Raw genomic sequence first — 19,757 nt, forward strand, 5'->3', positions numbered from 1 at the left:
CACCTCTGAGCTACTGAAGAAGGCCCAGCAGAGACTGCACTTCCTGAGGGTGCTCAGGAAGAACAACATCCCCCAGAGACTGCTCGTGTCTTTCTACAGGTGCATCATTGAGAGCATCCTGGTGAACTGTCTGTGTGTGTGGACCACCAGCTGCACAGTGGCTCAGAGGACGTCACTGCAAAGGATCATCAACACGGCCAAAAACATCACAGACTGCCCCCTCCTCACGCTGGAAGAACTGCCTCTGAAAGGCGGGAAAAATAAACCAGGACCCCTCTCACCACATGTTTAATCTATTACCATCAGGCAGGCAGTACAGGTCTATCACTACAAGGACAAACCAGCTCATGGCTCGGGAGGTGGACTTCAGCTGAAGAGCAACATATTCAAAAGACTCAAAACCTCCAAAAGTTACCTGTTTGCATTTAAGGGAGTCGTTAAATAAAACTGCAACTCCTCCTCTCCTGTGAGCCCTGGCTTCACTGATAAAACTGACGTTTGGAGGGGTTAACTCAATAAAAACAGCTGCACTGTTATTTTCACTCAACCAAGTTTCAGTTAAAAAAATAAAATCAAGTTTGTGCTCAGTGATAAAATCATTAATTAAACATGGTTTGCCTGCTAAAGACCTGATGTTTAATAAAGCCATTTTTAGAGCCTTTGGGACCTCATCACATGTTTTTGTGACAAGCTGCGACTCACAGGAAATAGATACCAAATTTGATACATTTACGTGTCTACACATGTTTCTTCTTTTTTCCATCAGAGTCCTCTGTTTTCTTCTATTTATCACAGGGATTTGAAAGACTCCTTTAATTCCAAAGGGCCCTGACTTTTCTGGGTAAAAACATTACTGATATCAGTGTTACAGCCCGGACCCGGCACATATCAGTCAGACTCACAGACGTAGTGATTCAGGGGGGGTGGGGGAGCCTTGTGACTTTTGGTAGATGGAGGTTTCAGGCGTGGTGGAATTGGGGGGGCTGAAAGATCGGGAAGGCTGAAGGGAGAGAGTGTGGGGGTTGGACGTGGTGTCAGCTGAATTCCAATATTGACAAGGTTTTTCATCCTATCAGTGAAATCCAAGAGCGGGGAGTCTGGACTGGATGGAGACAGTTGGAGGCTAGGTGGGGACTGTTGAGGTGGAGATTGAAAGCCTCCTGTTCGGGGCAGGGAAAACTCCTGCTGCTGAGCTGTGGGGGATGAAGGAGATTCCACTTGTTGAAAAGAGGATGATGACGGTGAAGCTGAAGCCTCTGTCTTCAGATTCAGATTCAGATTCATTTATTTACCATTGTGTATAACACATAGGAATTTGCTTTGGCAACGTACAGTGTGCATTCAAATTTTTTTCACACTAACCAACAAACATATACAAAAACGAAAAACACAGTGCAGAAATAACAATAAATAAATGGTATGAACTAAAGTGCAGTAGTGCAACATATTGCTGATGTCCCTAAGGGTCAGGGGGAAAAGGGAAACCAGAGTCATTGAGCAGCCTGGCGGCTGAGAGAAAAAAACTGTTTTTGTGGCGCTCTGTCTTGGCCGCCAGATGCCGCATTCTTCTCCCAGAGGGGAGCAGTTTGAGGAGGCCGTGGCCAGGGTGGGAGGGGTCGGCCATGATCTTTTGTGCCCTCCTCAGCGCCCTAGAGTCGTGCAGGGACTTGAGGGAGGGCAGGGGACGGCCAATCACCCTCTCTGCAGAGCGTATCACCCGCTGCAGCTTGATGAGATCTTTTGCAGCTGCAGCGGGGAACCAGGTAATGATGGAGTGTGTGAGGATGGACTCGATGATGGCCGTGTAGAACTGTGTCAGCAGTCCTCCAGAGCGCCGTCTTATCTGTTGTTTTGGATTGTCTTGCTTCTTGTCCTTGGCAGGGGCTGCCGGTGTCTGACGCAGAAAATAAAAAATGTTGGAGCTGAGCAGTTGTACTCCTGATTTGTTAAGGTGGAACCCAAACGCCTTAAAGAGGTGTCTGCGTTCCCAAAAAATGTAGAAATTGTCAATGAAGTTCACTGATCAATTAGCACATGTATCTTTCAGCCATCTGTTCAGCATCATCAGCCTGCTGAATCTCTCATCTCCTCGTCGTACTGTTGGCAGGGGTCCACTCACATACACCTCAGTTTGAAGGGATTGAACTTTGTTGAGCAGATCAGTAAAGTCCCGTTTCAGTACCTCTGATTGCTGCTTTGCAACATCACGGGCTCCTGTGTGTATGTTGAGAGATTTCACTGATGGATGCTCAGCAGCGATCTCCAGAATTTTAGTGGAGATATCAGACACCATGTCATTGGTAAAACACAGTACTTTGGTGTTTTTCAGGCTGCAAAAGCGTTTCATCTCATTCACAGCTCCGTCACCCACTATCAGGGTTTGAGGCTCAGTGGTTAGCCCTTTCAGTTAGCTAGCTAGCTTTTTACTGTGTGATTTTACTTCATAGCTTTCTCTGGTGTCAGAAGGTGTGCATTCTTTGGGGCAGTCCTGGTCTTGTAGAAGTGGAGCAAACCTGTTCCTTAGCTGGATCCCAGTGACTTGGTTTGGTTTGCTCTTATTATTCTTTTTAGCCACTGTCCATGACTGTTTTCTCCTTGGTACTGGAGTTGAAGCAACACTCCTGTGGGATGGTAGTGCAGGCCAAATAGTCTCATCACCAATCTCTGGGTTCTGGATTCTGCCTGTTAGCCTTCTTCCCAGATCTCTCTTTGGTTTTGCTCCAAGTAGATTCCAAGGAGGATTTATTCTGATTTATTCCCTTTTAAACAGGTGTCCTCTATCTTGGTGCTGTAGCTTATCAGCTGTCTGTTGACCTGCTCTTGTCCACTGCCTTGGGTCATCAGAAGAGTGGTGTCATTTCCACATCGTCCATTTACCTCCACATACATTTCCAGCCAGAGGATTTTTGTCTCCAGGACTGCTGTCTTCTGGAGAAGCCTGTGGTAGTCACATTCATCCGAGGAAAAGGGAGGCATCCTGTAGGCTTGTGTGGTTGGCAGGCTACCTTCCCTGCTGCCTTGTCCCTTAAATCTCGAAAAGCAAATGATATGATAAATGATAAACGAGCTGATGTGGCTCACCCATCCGGGACCTGTCTCCCTCCCCACAGGCAATATTCACAAACAGACAGAGCTCCAACGTTAGTGCCACAGAATAGCTGCAGACGTGTCAGAGGATACACCTGAGGGACACCTGAAAATAATCATGTTTCCTTATTGAATGCTGTGATTCATGTAACAAGCAGCATGCCCGGATATGTCGGTAAAAAATCCCTTTGAGACCAAGATAAGACCAAGACTAAAGATTGTTGAAGCTGTAACAAGACCATGACCACGTATGAATGGTCTCAAAACCAAGACTGGCCTCAAGACCCACAAGGCCAGTCTCCTTTCTTCTTCTTCTCCTTTTGGAGTTGATGTCGGTTTGCAAACCAGCTCATTTCTGTGTTATCACCAATACCTAAGCTGTATAATATTTAATGATAATAAAAATCAGCGAATTGACTGGTCATACACGCACGAGTCCATGAAAAATTTACTCTCACTGTCTCAAGTTTTAGGGGTCCAATGTGGCCGTTAAGGGCCAGTCTGGAGCCCTGCAGAACATGAGTGATGGATCACATCAGACATCCCTATGCTGCTATTGTCAAGAGATTTTTATAAAAACAATAAATATGGGGAAAACTATTAAAAGGACATTTTGGTGGCCCCAGAAGGCCTTGTAAGGGGCCCGGGGCTCCATGCAGATGCCTGGTATGTCTAACAGTACAGCCCGTCTATGGGTATCTTTCTCTACCCTGCAAACTGCCTCACAGAGATCAATTTTAAGCACCTAAAACAAAACTCCATTGCATTACTGAAACATGACAGTCTGAGTCTGGGATGTATGCTAACACGGCTACAAAACGTTGTGACTCCACCTGACACAACACCCGTTAACAGTTTAACATGAACCACAGACCGCAGCACTGCCTGAAGCTGCTCAGCAGTTGGAGGTGAAGTGAGACAGCTGACTGAGGCGACAGCACATGAAGACTGACCAAAAGTCACGTTTTGTTTCTTCCTCATTGTGCTGCTCTTCATGTTGTTTTCTGTAAAGCAGAGTGGCCTATCAGAGTGTGGTAATGTTAGCATTTACAGACCCAATCAGACTGAGAGCAGGGTTTCATTCCCTCATGTCAGTGACATTTAACCAACTTCATGTAATTAAGAGCACGTTGACTCTGGAAGCAGGGGAGGGGAAATGTGTGGGTGGGAGAGATGAACACAGCTGACACTGAAGCTTAACTTGTATCTATATATCTATACATGTGTGTGTATAAACACACATGGCTGCGTGGTTTACTGTGAGACAGTTTACATACAGCCTCTCATTTTCCTTTCAAATGACATTTCATGGTGACATTTCAGCTGAATGCAGTGGCAGCTCTGTAATGTGGAGCTCACATCGACGGACCAAACCACTGGGACATAAAAAGAGTGAAAGGGGAGACAAGGGGAGAAAAGAGGGAGGGGGTGAGGAGAATCTAAGTTTAAGACTAAATTTCACAGCTGATGAAGGACTGAAATGTAATCAGTGTGAATTTAAAGTTAAATCAATGACACCGAGGAGGGGGGGCTGAGTGATAGAGAAGATAGGGGAAGCAGGACAGAGGAGAAGGAGTCAGAGATTCGTGAGTTTAAGAGAAGAAGGAAATAGAAGATGTGTGTAAATGTGTGTGTGTTGAAAACCATCACCCTGTTTGCACAGACCAGAGGAAAAGTTAGACTGTGAGCAGAGTGCATGAACGACAACACCACCAGACTGCTTCTGTAATGAGGGGAACATTTCAAGTCCATGGGTTATACTTATCAATTTTACTAAACATTAATTTCAGGAAATGATCAATTTTACAGTGGGTCATTGGCTGATATTTCACTTCATCTAATACAGGAAGTTAACAGATTCATCATTTCTTTAGCAGAAAATGCTAATCATGTGCTGGAATCTGAAGTTTTCGTGCTGTCTGATTTCTCAAATGTCAAGTTTACTCTTCAAAATTCACACTAGAAAACATGTTTGTGTTTGTTATTTTCAGCATTTTTTGTTAAAAATAATCATTAAAACATGACAGAGGTGTTTTAAAAGCTATTTAAATCATTAATTTAGATAAAATTATTCACTTTGTGTGTGTCTGAGAAATCTGTATCAGCTGTGTTACCCATTAAAAAAACCCTATAAATCAGCAATGGTTTGCTCCAAAGTCACATGACCCCAATCAGCTGAGGTCCCATCCTTTTTGGTGTGAACCTTGAAGAAAGTGTGTCATGTTTCAGCTCCTCCTCATCAATATTTCATCAGAATGATTGTCTGTACATGGGGCGCATTAACTGTTCATCAGCTGTGTTACCAACATGTTCTGCTCTTCTTACTATAGATGCTATAAAGAGCAAACTGTGAAGAAAAGGAGCAGAAATATGAGCTGATGGAGGTCAGGTGGTGCCATGTTCAAGGGACAAAAAAAGGAGGAAATGTGGACTGTGTTAGCATCACTAAATGTAGAGTTGGAGAGACAGGTTTCTCTCTTCTTGTCCTGTCAGCTGGTTACTGGGATTTTTGAGCCAGAATCCTTTTACATTTTCTCTGAACTGTGATATAAATGATGAGGGACCTTTCTAGGGGGCGTAGTCTGACAGAGAAATGTTGAATAACTCTAAATTCAGGATAAGATGGATTTATGTTGAAAAACTAGTCACAACTTTTGTCCATAACACAGTTGACAAAATAATGCACCTTTTTTATCACTTCAATATTGAAGAATTCATTAGAGCTTAAGCATGAATTTAGATCATTCCAGGTATCAACTTTGCAAACAAAAAGAATATGAAGCAGAAAAAGCAAAGATTGTTTTCACTTTTTGTAAACCTGAAATGTTCCCCTAATTACAGAATCACTCACCACACACACACACACACTCATGCATGCACGGCGTGGTCATAGAAACCATTCTACCGCTCTGCAGGAACATTAGACATGTATGTTCCACAGTCAGAGTGTTAATTAAACACATTAATCTACTTTAACTCTTTGTGTGTGCTGAACAAGAATCAGCTGCCTCTGCTCCATCTGATCACTCCACACAGGAACTGCTACTAATACAGTCATTTACCTCCCCTGACACACACACACACACACACACACACACACACACACACACACACACACACACACACACACACACACACACACACACACACACAGGCAAGGGCAGGACATATCAATTTGCAATGGGCTTAACAAAAGAGCACAGGATGGAATAGGCAATCTGCTCACCCACATTAGCGATGACAAAGCTGCAGGCGGCGCAGAGTCACACAGAGAAGCAGGACAGAGAAATATCAGGGGAGTTAATACTGTTGAAGTAAAACTGTTTTAATATAAGGATTAAAGACAGAAGTGTTCAGACGTCTCTGTGTTTCAGCCACAGACTGAGGAGAAGTCTGAACAGCAGCAGATAAAAACCAGTCTGATGACTTGATCTGTGACCAAAGCTAAATCTTCTTCATCTTCTCCATCAAATCCCACGCTCGTTGTCTAAATATACTTTGGTTTTAGGAAAGTAAACAAAGCAGGGTTGATCCTGAGGACCTCATGGGAGGAAATCTTTTCCAGCAGGATTTGCTCCTTCTACTTACCAAAGAGGTCGTCTTTGGCCAAGGCGTAGAGGATGCGTGAGCCTCCGATGAGGTTGCTCATGGCAGCAGAGAGGGTGGAGGAATAGACCCCGATGGTGACGAAGGGGTTCCAGATGTTGATATCTCTCAGGAAACTGTAATCCCTCTGAAGCAGGATGCTGCAAAGAAATAAATAGTTCAGTTCAGTTCAGTTCTGGCTGAAACCAGAAAACGAACCACTTTTCATTTTTCTCTGTGGTATCTTTAGATATATTTGTTTCATTCAAAATACTCAGGATTCATTACATTAGTGAGAATCATGAATGTCTGACCCAAGACCAAAGTCAGCCACCTAAAGGACTCAATAGACATACCCTCATCCATAGATCCAGGCAGGACTGCTCTTTAACCAAAAGTTAGAGTGAAGGTGTCTGTTTCTTCACGCCAACTTAGCTCCTCGTGTCATAACATATCGTGTCATATCATCTGTACTCTACAAAGTCATTAATCACTGTGAAGGCGATTTGCAAATCAAAATCAAATGCTGAATACAGTCAGGTGATCAGTGAGAAAGATTGTTTTGAATTTGTAGTGAAAATACTCCTTGATAAGTCACTGCTAATCATTCACAGCTTAAAGTCCCTGTGAGGAGTTTCTCAGTGATCTTAAAAGAGTCTTCTTTTCTAGATGTCTACATGATCCCAATCCACATTTAGAAACAAGATTATCAGCACCAATCTCGGTTATTTCAAAATGTTTCAGCACTTATACTTGGTAGCTTCCTGATCAGGTTGAGCAGGACTGGATTGATTTACAGCACATCTGAGTCTCCATGACAACACCATGCCAGCTGGTGAAGTTTAGTAGAGAGAAGAGAGATCTGTGTTTTCTCTGCTGAAAACGATTTCTCTGATTAATTTGGTAGTGATGGTGGAGATCCTTTACTAAACGCTAACGTCATAATCGGATAGTCTGACATTTTATACATTCATTCATTCATTTTCTGAACCACTTATCCTGTTCAGGGTCGTGGGTGGCTGGAGCCTATCTCAGCTGTCATTAGGTGAGGGGCGAACCCCGGACTGGTCGCAAGCCAATCACAGGGCTGACACAGAGACAGACAACCATTCACACACACACTCACACCTACAGACATTTTGGGGGGACCAATTAACCTGGTGAGCATGTTTTGGACTGGTAAAATTCAACCTGTGTAACTCAGCCCATGGTGATACCTGCTGACGTCATCCAGCTCACAGATGACCAAAGGGCACGAGAGCCGCTGTAAATACTGACAACATGTAGAATGAGTCCAACATGAAGAAAGCTGCCATCGCTCACGCCCGCCATCAACAGGTGAACTCTGGATCTGATTACATTCATGTCAGCGCTTCATGGTTACGTGGTCAGAAGGTCGTGAATCATTTCAATCTCATGAATCCAGGAGCGGAGGGGGGAGGGGGCAAACTGAAGGAGAAGTGATGATTACTCTGCCAGGGTGCCTAATGATGAGATGGTCACATTCCAGTTTCACTCCAGCCACTGTGTATGTGTGCGTGTGTGTGTGCAGGAGAAAAAGAGATCAGAGAATACGAAACCCACTGCAGGGGGTGTGTGATTGCGACCTGCCCCCCCACCTCCTTCCAATACTACACAGCAGGAGAGAGGAGAATTAGAGAGCAAGTGTTCCTTCTCCTTCTCCTCATTCATCCTTCTGGTGTTTCACTGCACACGCACACGCACGGGCACGCACGCACACACACACACACACACTCATCCAATACATCTATTCCTCTTCCTCATCACCTCCATCATGGTGTTTTTAAAACCCACTCAGGGGCTTTCTTTCTGTTTGCTCGGTCTCTGTCTCAATAACCCCTCCCTCATTTTTTACTCCTACCACTCCCCACCCCACCCCACCCCACACACACACATTAATTAAGAGTCTCATCACGTTTTCTTTCAGGTCCAGTGATTTTAATACTTATTATCATGGCTCTGTTAAGTATTGTTCACTCCATCTGAGCACACTATTATTTCACATGGTGCCCAAGAGGCAGGCACACCCCACACACACATACACGCACCCACCCACCCACACAGAGGCTTTTGCATTACCACAAATCAACTGAATAAAGGTCTTGCAGAGAAGTTAACATCACCCTCGAAATTAGGAAATGCCAACTACTTTGTTTATTTGCTCTGTGTATGTGTGTGTGTGGGTGTGGGTGTGTGGCACTGGGCACTGTTGTGAAAGTTTATGAACCATTGCTTTAATCAGACTCTCTGACATATTCATAACACCAAAAAAAAGGAGCTGTCCAGTGGTCTGATTGGAGCCACACACTCGCTCCTCAGAGTGAGGACTTGGAGCGTGCGTCATAAAGCTGAAGTGAAATTATGAAAATAAAAAGAAGGTGTGCAGCATTACCAGCAATTAAAGTGTGTGTGCATGCATGTAAAAGAGAGGTGAGTGATGATGCAGGTCAGAACTTACAGGCCGATTATTAGTTTCTCTGACAGGCTGCAGGAGCAAAATAAATCTGGAAAAAAGCTTGACATTTCCAGAGCGGCTCTCAAAACACTAAGCCATTGTGTGTGTGTGTGTGTGTGTGTGTGTGTGTGTGTGTGTGTGTGTGTGTGTGTGTGTGTGTGTGTGTGTGTGTATGTGTGTGTGTATGTGTGTGTGTGTGTGTGTGTGTGTGTGTGTGTGTGTGTGTGTGTGTGTGTATGTGTGTGTGTGTGTGTGTGTGTGTGTGTGTGTGTGTGTGTGTGTGTGTGTGTGTGTGTGTGTGCGCGTTCCTGTATTGAGTGTTAATAGAATTAATACGTACCCTGTCTATTATAATTTGGTCTTTCTTTCAAGACTGTGTGTTCATTACCAAGGGAGTGCTGCCTATGTATGACTCTTTGTGTGTGTGTGTGTGTGTGTGTGTGTGTGTGTGTGTGTGTGTGTCTGTATGTATGTGTGTGTGTGTGTGTGTGTGTGTGTGTGTGTGTGTGTGTGTGTGTGGCACAGATAGTAATTATTGATCAGATCATCCGGCTGAAATGAGCTCTGCCACCCAAATAAAGAGCAGAACAAAAGCAGGAGGGTGCAGAGTGACAGATTAAAGGAGCTGGTTGAGAGAAGAGGAGGAAACAAAGCTCGAGGACTAAAAGGAGCCCGCAGAGATCATTGGGCCGATTGTTCTCGCTCCTCCCGGCCCCGCTCCATCCTACAGCTCATTCGTTTATCACTTTTCATTCATGCCCTCATTTGTGTATTCATGCGTATTCATCTTTTAATCCATCATTTCATGTGTTTGTGCTCCTGGTATCAAACATTATGGATTAATTATGCAGGCTTTCCAACGGGATGAAAGAAGGAGTGCTGAAAGAAGTGTGTGCTCGTGTTTGTGTGTATTACAGCACTGGTGTGAAAGTGCCCATCACAAACAGCGCTGCTGTGATCCTGGTCATCTGAGCCCACAGTGGGCGAGGTCACTTCTCATCATGACCAACATAACGACCCAGGATCATCTTGTTTAATGATCCTGAAGAAAAAGGCTCCAGATTGTCCAATAAATGCTGGAGTGGGATCACAGCTAGTTACTGAGATGGCTGCGGCTTATGGCTGACATCACTGTTATGCTCATTGGATCATTATGTGACCATTTGGGCCTCTGCAATATGGACTTGATGAGCCTGTAAGTCAATACTGCGAGTTCCAATGCAAAGGTGAGACGCTCTAATGAGTCTCTACATCAGCGTTACATGACAGCTTTTAATTTTCCTGCACTTTCCTCCTGTGGCCTCATTTCTCTGCAACTGCTAACAGGAATGGGAGGGTGTACAGAAAAATGCCCATTTCTGGATCTAAATCCCTTACAACACGATCATAACATCATTGCAGAGCTGCTCCTGCACGATATTTAACCCTTTAACACCAGATGTGTTGACCCCAACACAGTAAACTGGGAGTTTACTGGAGATACTGATAGTGTACTGAGTGAAGTACAACAATAGGCAAATAAGAAGCAGCTAGCCATACTTTATGATCTTTTCTATCCAACTTGCACACAGATAAATGGAATTATGACTTTTTCCAGTCATTTTCAAGTTCCTCATGTGTAACCTGTGTTAAAGGGGGGGTTGTAATAAAAGGATTGTCAGTTCAGGCTGAGGTTGGTTCAGTTTTTTATCGTTTTGGACTCAGGTGGAGTTTTGTACTGAAATATGTGTCTCCAGCTTTGCTCTCGTGAGACATGAAACTGGATCAGTGTTTGTGTTTTTGGTTGTTTTGTTACTGTTTAACACTGGTTACTGCCTTTTTTGAGAAAAAAAAAAAAAGTAGTCTGAGGGGTCTGAAAAGTCATTACACAAAACATTTAAGTTGCTAAGCTGTCAACACTGACTGTATGTAACGCACCTTTTTATGCCACCGTCTCAGAATGCACTTGACGGGCAAAAAATGGTGACCTTCTTAGGTCTAAAAAGGCAAAGACTGACTGCACTGTAGTGGTTAAAATCAGAGGAGGTCCTCTTCATGTCACTTTTTTGAAGTTTAAAAAGAGATTTGTGAGATGAAATAATTGTCTGGTCATTAAAAGTGTTAAACAGGGACTTAAATATTGTATGGGAGGATCTGCTTTCTATGAGGACCACTTCAGCCTGGCCAACAGTCCAGTTATGATATGAGTCTATAAAGGCAACTCCTCAGCCGAAGGACACAAAAGGTTTTAGCTCAATGGCCTGGTTTTACACCAGGATGGTCTGGAGGAAAACAAAGATGAACTCTCTCTGCAAGCAAAGCCCAAGTCCTCTGGGTGCACTTTAAAAGTCTGAACAGTAACAACATGGACATGTGGATCTTAATCCACCAAAGACCTGAGTTAACTTAACAGAGTCTGGGTCTGCCCCCGTGTGCTTAGAATGAGTTCAGGCCTCTTAGAAGAGACTGAGGAGACTCCATAGCAACAAATACACAGACACAGAACCGTGCTCATTACTGCTGGGATCTGTGCTGGTCTTTAGCCTCACTCCACCTTGACCCCATAGTTAAAGGAGTACCCAGAGAGCATGAGGAGAGAAGAAGGGATACAGACATATGAAGGCACAGCTGAGGAAAAGAAGACAAACTAAAAGTAAAAGAGAGGCATGAGGGGCTGGGAGAGGAGAGGAGAGAAGAGGAGAGGAGAGGAGAGGAGAGGAGAGGAGAGGAGAGGAGAGGAGAGGAGAGGAGAGGAGAGGAGAGGAGAGGAGAGGAGAGTTAAGTGCTCTCATGGGAGTAGACTGTGGTTAAAGATTATTAAATGGGATCAATAACTAACAAGGCACACACAGACACAATCACACACACGCGCGCTCACACACCCACAAGCACACAGAGAAACACAGACACACACACAAAAACCACCAGCAGTGTACTCAGCCCTTACTCTGCCTCCGTCTCTTCTCTCCTCCGTGTTTCTGCACATGGTCATTTCATGTCTCTCCATGTCCCATGCTCTCTTCTCTGTTTACATGTTAAATCTTTACCCTGTTTCTCTGGTTGCCTTTGTCTAGTTTTACAGCAGCTCTGCACTGCACTGTTTCCAGTTTTAGGGTCTCTGTTCACTCAGTCTTTGCATCACCTTCACATTTCCATCACCTTGTTGTTTCACTCCTGAGACGCCTTCAGTCTGAGAGTAACTGGTGAGGTTTGAAAACATTCAGGGGCCGTTGACACGACAACAGTTTTAGGGTGAAATGCAAAAGTTTTGTTGCTTTTCTGCCTCACGTTTACACGGAAACGGCATTTCAGCCATCTTATAATAAAACTTTTTTTCGACACCATTGCCGTGTCAACAGTAGGCTGGCGTTTTAACACTGATGTCACGCTCCGCTTCGCGCAAGCGCATACAACAGGACAACAGTACCGTTGTTACAATTGTCGTGAACTATCATGTTGAGCTTGTGCTGCTCAATCTGCTGAATCTGTGACTGTCTTTAACTAAATGAGCATCTGTTGCTCCACTTCTGCTCTTAGCATTCACCAACACACCAGATGATCGGCCCAACTCTACTTCAGAGGAGATCTATCAAAAGCTGCTTCTGAACAAGACAGTTATAGCACCATCTACAGGCCTGGCATGCTTACTAAAGCGTTTTCAGTTCCTCTGCATTTCCGTGTTAACGCAGATTTTTTTCCACTGCGTTTTAACGTTTTCAGATGAAAAGTTGTCGTGCAAACGGGGCCTGGGAGGGTCAAACAGAACTGGAGCTTACACTGGGCTGAGCCTGAGGATTACATACTCGTCTATAAACGGGTGTGATTTTCAGACTGAGCTGTTTTACAGAAACATAACCAACAGTAGTCTGACAGGTTGACCATGTGGAGTTTTTTCATTTTTGCACTTTAAAGTTGAACATATGGTATTGTGAAACATTAGCTGCTTACCTGAAGCACATTTTGAGTTTAATATCAGCAAAGGTAACCTTCATGATACGTTTCTTCACCCAAACCCATCATGATCTTCTTAGAATATTACACCCCTGAGTGAATGACCGCAGCTTGGCAAGGTTGTCAAAAGAGCGGTTCTCAGCTGTTTTGACTCCTGAAAATAAAACCTCTCATTCCTGAATGTGGTGGTGATGTCATGTGACAGCCAGCACTAAGCCTGGTCTGATCTGTAAAGTAGTCTATGCTGCAGGTCTGTGTAGCCCGCACACCTACGCACACAGGTGGATGCACGTCCCTCCAAATGTAACTATATTTAAAGGTCCCATATCCTGCTCCTTTTCTGCAGTTTAATCTGGATCATTGATGTCTTCATGAAATGGTAGTAACATGTTTTTGGTCCAAAAAGCCAATAAATCAAGCACAGCAGCATTGTTTCCAGGCTCTCACAGCCCCTCTGTTCAGAACGCTCTGATTTAGTGGGCGTGGCCTTCATATGTAAATGAGCCACAGCTGATACCGCCCTGCTCTTCCACGTCACTGAGAGTGGCGCCACGAGCTCCGAGTGCACAATGTTAAGAAAACAGAGAAGCTCGTTTACCGTAACATTACAGGCTAAAACAACAGGCTAACCGCAGCTACAGTTAGCATCCTGAAGCTAACACAGAGACAGGGGGTACACTGAGGAAAAGCTCTTCCATCTGCTCCACAGCACACAGCATTTAAAATACTCACATTTCCAGGGTCCCGGGTTTGTTGGAGGATGGTTGGTAATGCGCCTGGATTCAGGACCAGTCTATTGGCTAGCCCTCTGTTGGACTGTCCAAAGTTGGAAAAGCAGTCGGCCGTGAAGTGACTAGCACACACATGCACAGTTTTACTGAGTGTAGCTGGAACATTTCCTGATAAATGAACTCTAGACACTTAGTCTTCTTCTGAGATTGGAAGTTTGTGCATGATGGACCTATGTAGCTGTTTACAGATTTCTCTACAGCAGCAAGGAGGGGAGTGGGCGGGGAGGGGGTTCGGGGGTATCTGCTCCGGTGGACCAATCAGGTCAGACTCGCTCCTGATTGGTCAAAAAAGGGAATTGCTGACGTTGGCAAATCCCCAAAATCCAAACAGCTCGTTTTAGGTCAGGATTTCACATTCACAAGACCTACTAAGTACAGATTTTATCATCAAATATCACATTTTGTGGGCTGGGAGGAAAGACAAAGACCCACAAATTTCACTAAAAGACTTAATAAAGTGATTTTTGCAAAATATGTGACCTTTAAAACATGGACCACAGCCTGTGACTGGTGAAATACCACCACCTACTCTAGAGGCAAGAATAAATGGGCACTGGCAAGCCAATGCATCATGGGAAACATGACAAAAATATTTTGTAACAACCTGCATGTTTCATGCATTTTTGACCCACTGAAAATGACTGATGCCTCAAATACACCAGATATGCTGCAGTCTGTCGACTGTGTTTGTCAACTCACACCAGCTGTGTGTTCAGTTCATCAAGCAGTGTGACTGACAGACAGCTGGAGCCACAGACTGAGGAGTTCCTGCTCCTCTCTCTCCATCGATCAGTCTCTCTTCATTCATGTTGGGCTGTGAAATCTCAAAAGTGTTGGCTCCTGGTCTGGCTCCGCACATTATGTCTGTTTGTTGTTGTTGTAGTCAAGATGAACATCGGCTAGTTTGGACACGTTTTGTTTTATTTTGAAAGTCACTGGCAGTTCTTGTGCACAACTTCCTATCCAGCTCGATCTTCCCTTCTCTAATTTAAAGTGTCACTGCTTTGGTGTCTGGCAAAATAGGATAGCTGCGTATTACCTGCCAGGCTAGCCTTGCAGCCAAAGCGCAACAGAGCCAATCCAGTGTAAGTTGACACATTGGCTTGAAAGGAAACCTAACTGATCTGGTACCATGATGGCCTGGAGACAGACTGGTGACGCATGTGGTGTATGCCAGCCATTATCCTAATAGGAATTGGTGGAAAACCACAGGCTGACCTCACTGTCTCTACATGATCAGTAGATTTTTCATTGAGAAGCACACAACACGTGTTAGCAGCAATCTTATGGTATCGGTATTGGGTATCAGGCCGATACCAGCCTTTTTTCAAGGTATCAGTACTCATGAAGACTTCCAATACCAGCAGCTGATACTCAAGGCAAAAAAATCTTACATCGAGTAAGTCCTCCTCACCAGTAGTTGGCACAGTATTGCTATGGTTTGACCCTACAGCAACCGGCATCAGGTCCTGTTTAGACAATATGAATGAACCAGGGTGAGTTGGCAGTTACACCGTTTTATTTTGCACTTGTGTTTATTTTAGAAAATTACTAAAAACCTGACAGTTGTCAGTTTTATTTAGCACTTTTGTTGATTTATTAAAAACATATAATAAACTCAGGCTGCATGGTGGGACATCAGTTAGCACTACAGCTCAGGTCACCAGTTTGATTCCCAGCTTGGCCAGTGGGCCATTCTGTGTGGAGTTTGCATGTTCTCCCCGTGCATGCATGGGTTCTCTCTGGGTCCTCCGGCTTCCTCCCACAGTCCAAAAACATGCTCATCAGGTTAATTGGTAACTGTAAGTAGTCCTTGAGTGTGTGCTTAAAAAGTTGTCTGTCTGTGTCAGCCCTGTGATTGGCTGGTGACCAGTCCAGGGTGTACCCGCCTCTTGCCCAAAGACAGCTGGGAAAGGCTTCAGCCATCCGCAACCCTGAACAGGATCAGTGGTTTGGAAAATGAAATGAAAATGAAATCATAAACACAGAGAGTTGTTTGTGTTTTATTTTGGACTTAATGTCAGAGTAACTGTGCTGCCTTTGGTCAGAATGATCCCTCACTGTTTATTATGTATCAAAGTACTGGAGGTATCTGTACTGGGTATCAGTGTGTACTCAAGAGGCAGTACTCGTATCTGTCTGAAAAAAAGTGATATCATACATCCCTAATAATTTGCAGCAGACATGTCCATGTATATTATATAATGTAAATGATATATAATAAGGCACAAGCTTTGCAGCAATTTAAGCTCTGGTTGTTGACCTAGTATCACTTTGTTTTTAAACGTGTTCAATAGAAGCAGGGGCAGCAGCTTCAGAGGAGAGTGTGGGAGGATGCCGTGGATGATGACAAATGCTGGAGACCAACAGAATCAGCTCACTGGGAAAGCAGCAACTTTATTACATTTAACAGCGCTAACAATGTGAATTATCCCACAGTAATAGGATTTTAGGAGTAAATTTACACAGCAGTTTTGGGGTCAACATGGAGAAAAAGTCCTGAAAAAACTTCATTATCCAGCCCAATGACGTTTCTATGACAACCAGGTAACACTGACCTTGTAACAAGACTATTTTTCCCAAGGCCAAAAATTAAGCTTCACCAACGTGAGAACTTTTTATATTCATAACAGGTTGAATTTCTGTGACTCTCTTTTATCTGATCTTTGAAATGTGTAAAGTAAACCACGAACGGTGTTTCATCTCCCTGAAGAGACAGAGGAATTAAACCCTCAACAGAAGATCACAGCAAGTAACAGGAGAGAGCACTGAGCCTGCATTTGACACCAAGACTTCCACTCTTCACCTATCACTTCCGTGGAATCTGATCCCAAATTGAATTAGAATACAGGCTGAGTGCTTCCCACAGCCGACAGGTGGCAGATTCATCATTTCTAATAAACTGCCTCATATCTTTCAGGGACAAGTGCCTGCCAAGCCATTTTAAACACAGCCTGATATCTGAGGCTGCCTGTCACCACACAGGACATGTTGTCGCAGACTTGGCCCGCACTGCCGCCATTGTTACCTGCACCCGTCCTTTAAAGGGAACAGGGCAGCAGTGAAAAAGGAGAAAGAGGGGGTTAGAGTGACTAGAATCTCTGCAGCAGAGAGATACTGGAGAACAACAAAAGGTGGGAACACGGCTGGGCTGATGGATGGATGAATGATGGACAAGGAGAGGAAGGAGAAAGGAGAGAGGGAAGCCAAGAATGCTGCTGTGGGGTGATAGTGCCCAGGAAGAGGGGGGTGCTGGACTTGTTGCCTAACAATAGATACAGTGTGGAGGAAAAACAGATGAGGAGAAATGATGTTAAACTGAAAAGGATGTCAGAGTGTGTGTGGTGAAATACAAGGTTAGCCTTTGGTTTGCCTTTTCACCTCCAGAATAAGGAAATGACACCAGGAGTGTGACTGGAGCTTCAATGCTTTCATAACCTCTCTCTGCTTCCTTCCTCCTCTGCTCTATCTGACAAAAATAAAGGAGTAGTTTGAGCTTTTGCCAAATTTCTTCTATGCTGGGTGAGTCCAGAGTACCAATCTATGACTAATGCACAGCAAAACTTCTTCCAACGGTCACACACCGTCCACCTGGAACACAGCCTGTTTGCAGTCCTTTAGCTGAAAGACACTTAATAAAGAGGCACTAAAAAAGCTTTTACAGACAGTCAGCTTTCACTCAGGTTCTTCAAAACAGTAGACATTTTTATATCTGCGTTAATTTTTTTGTTGTTGTTTTTTTCAGGTTGCTTTCCTTCAGCCATCGTGTCTCCATGCAAAGTAAAAACACATACTGAGTGAGAAACAGCTGGCACCAGAAGAGTCAACATATAGATACATGGCATATAGACTGTATGATTTATAGATGTAGTGTCTGTGAAGTCACTAGGGATGGGAATCCAAAAAAAGTTTCTGTTGAGAATCGATAAGAAATGTTTCAATCCATTGACATCATTAGCTTAATGATTGCCTTATTGATTCTCTACATTCACCTGAGCTGCAGGACCTATTGTTGACTAGTCTGCCACAGCTATCTTAGCTTAGCAGATGTTAACAGTTTCCCAAGAAAACTCTGATTCAGGATTTTCAGCTTGAAGTTTTACTGAAGAACTGAACTCGCAAAGAAATGAACATTAATCTTTAACACCAGATTCCTATTCAGCACATTAAACATGCTATAAATCTCCTTATTTAACAAAAACCATATAAACAAAATAGTGCTAGCTTGATGCTGACGCATATAAGAAATCGCAGTGATATGCTAGCAGTTAGCATACATCTGTGTAACTTCATGTCATACCGAATTTTAACTTTCATCACAGAAATGTATCACAGGTACTCTTTGTAAAAATACTGAAAACTCCAAATTTTGAATACTTACAGACAAACTAAAGAAAAGTCACTGCAGGCTCATGGCTGGCTTCATATCTACAGCAAGGTTCCAAACAACTCACAGCAATGCTATAACGTCTTTGAGACACTGGATGGCCTACTTCAGTCAATACCGTATAACAAAACAGCACATTAAGTGCAAATTTGGCTCATTTTCTTTATTTATGTCCAGAGATATCCAGGTCCAGTGACCAATTTCATTTTTATGTTCTGATAAACTCAGTTAAATGTTTCTGACCCAGAAAACCTATAAAGCTACTTTTTGCACAGAGAAAATTCACAGGAGGAATTGATAAGGGGCTCAATAAAGAACAGGATGGGTAAGCAGAGTTGATAAGAGCATTGTTATCAATAAAACTAATATTGTTACTCATCCTTATGTGTCACCCATCTGTTTCTGTCACAAAGTTTTAAAGCTTGCTGCCGGACTCAACATAGCTTTATCTGACCTAAGATCAGGTAAAGGGGGAGCGACAAGCCTCTGTGCAGACAGCTACAGGCTGCTCACCTTTCAGCCAAGACAACCAATCCCCTTGTATGGGCAAAACTCAAAAAGTTTAACAACTTCAGAAATAACCAGAAATGAAAAAAAAAAAATAATACACTACAGTGTGCACTAGGGCTGGGACGATATGCTTTCCCCTCAGTAAGATTCTTTACTATTTTGGGGGTGCCAATTCAATTTGAAATGCAATTCTTCTAGATTTCTGATTTTTGCAATTTTTAGTTTTCTTCTTTAACTACAGGATAAGTGAAAAAGTAAAACAATGATGACGATGATGTCTACAGGCTATATCAGGAGCCATATTTCCCCTAAAAATGCACATCACATGTGAGTCAGGCTTTCGTTTTTATTCAGGGGATCTGACATCTCAACTTTTTTCTTGGCCAGCTTGGAAGCAAAGATTTAAATGGAGGGCTTAAATTTGAGGTAAAAAAAAGATTCTTGAAAGACAAAACAATTTTTGAAAAAAAAAAAACATGATTAAAAATTGTTCAACAAAAAATCCTGATAATACAATTAGGGATGTTTGATACCGCTTTTTGTCAGACCTATACCAGTACAAGTACTCCCTCTTGGGAGCTCACCGATACCGATACTACTACTTCTTTTGAATGTATAAAACATATCTATAAAACAGTTTAACTGTTCACTTTCGCTGGTTCATTCATAGCAATATTTTCCCCCTAATCGCCAATCTCACCTTTTCCCCAAATCGTGCAGCACTAATACAAACATAGGCTTTGCATCTCTAGAGCAGTAGCTGCCACTGAGTCTGAACAGCAGGTGTGATCTAAAAGAAGCCATCACATAACAGCTTTCCTCTTCCTCTCTCTTCACTTATCTGAGCAAACCCGTAAAAAAATTGATTTCTTGATTGTTCCTGTGCAGGCCAATAGAACTGCAGCTTTTTTTTTTTTTTTACCAATCTTTGTTATAACTTTTTAAAATTGAATCACTGGATGAAAAGCAGATCTCCTTCATGAAACACAGG

At 43.3% G+C, this 19,757-nt stretch overlaps 1 protein-coding gene across 3 annotated transcripts in view; it reads right to left on the reverse strand.

Annotated features, from left to right (window-relative positions):
- The window catches only part of LOC141797891 (solute carrier family 12 member 9), a 109,338-nt gene that overhangs the window by 62,399 nt on the left and 27,182 nt on the right, over nucleotides 1-19,757 (reverse strand). For all 3 annotated transcript variants that reach the window (XM_074679580.1, XM_074679582.1, XM_074679581.1), the window contains exon 7: nucleotides 6,676-6,833. In XM_074679580.1, coding sequence (XP_074535681.1) covers nucleotides 6,676-6,833 — 158 coding nt within the window. The remainder of the gene's footprint in view (nucleotides 1-6,675; nucleotides 6,834-19,757) is intronic.

This window comes from Halichoeres trimaculatus, unplaced genomic scaffold (genome assembly GCF_033239565.1).
Source record: "Halichoeres trimaculatus isolate MK-OKI-2021-1 unplaced genomic scaffold, fHalTri1.1 fHalTri1_scaffold_9, whole genome shotgun sequence".
Classification (NCBI taxonomy): domain Eukaryota; kingdom Metazoa; phylum Chordata; class Actinopteri; order Labriformes; family Labridae; genus Halichoeres; species Halichoeres trimaculatus.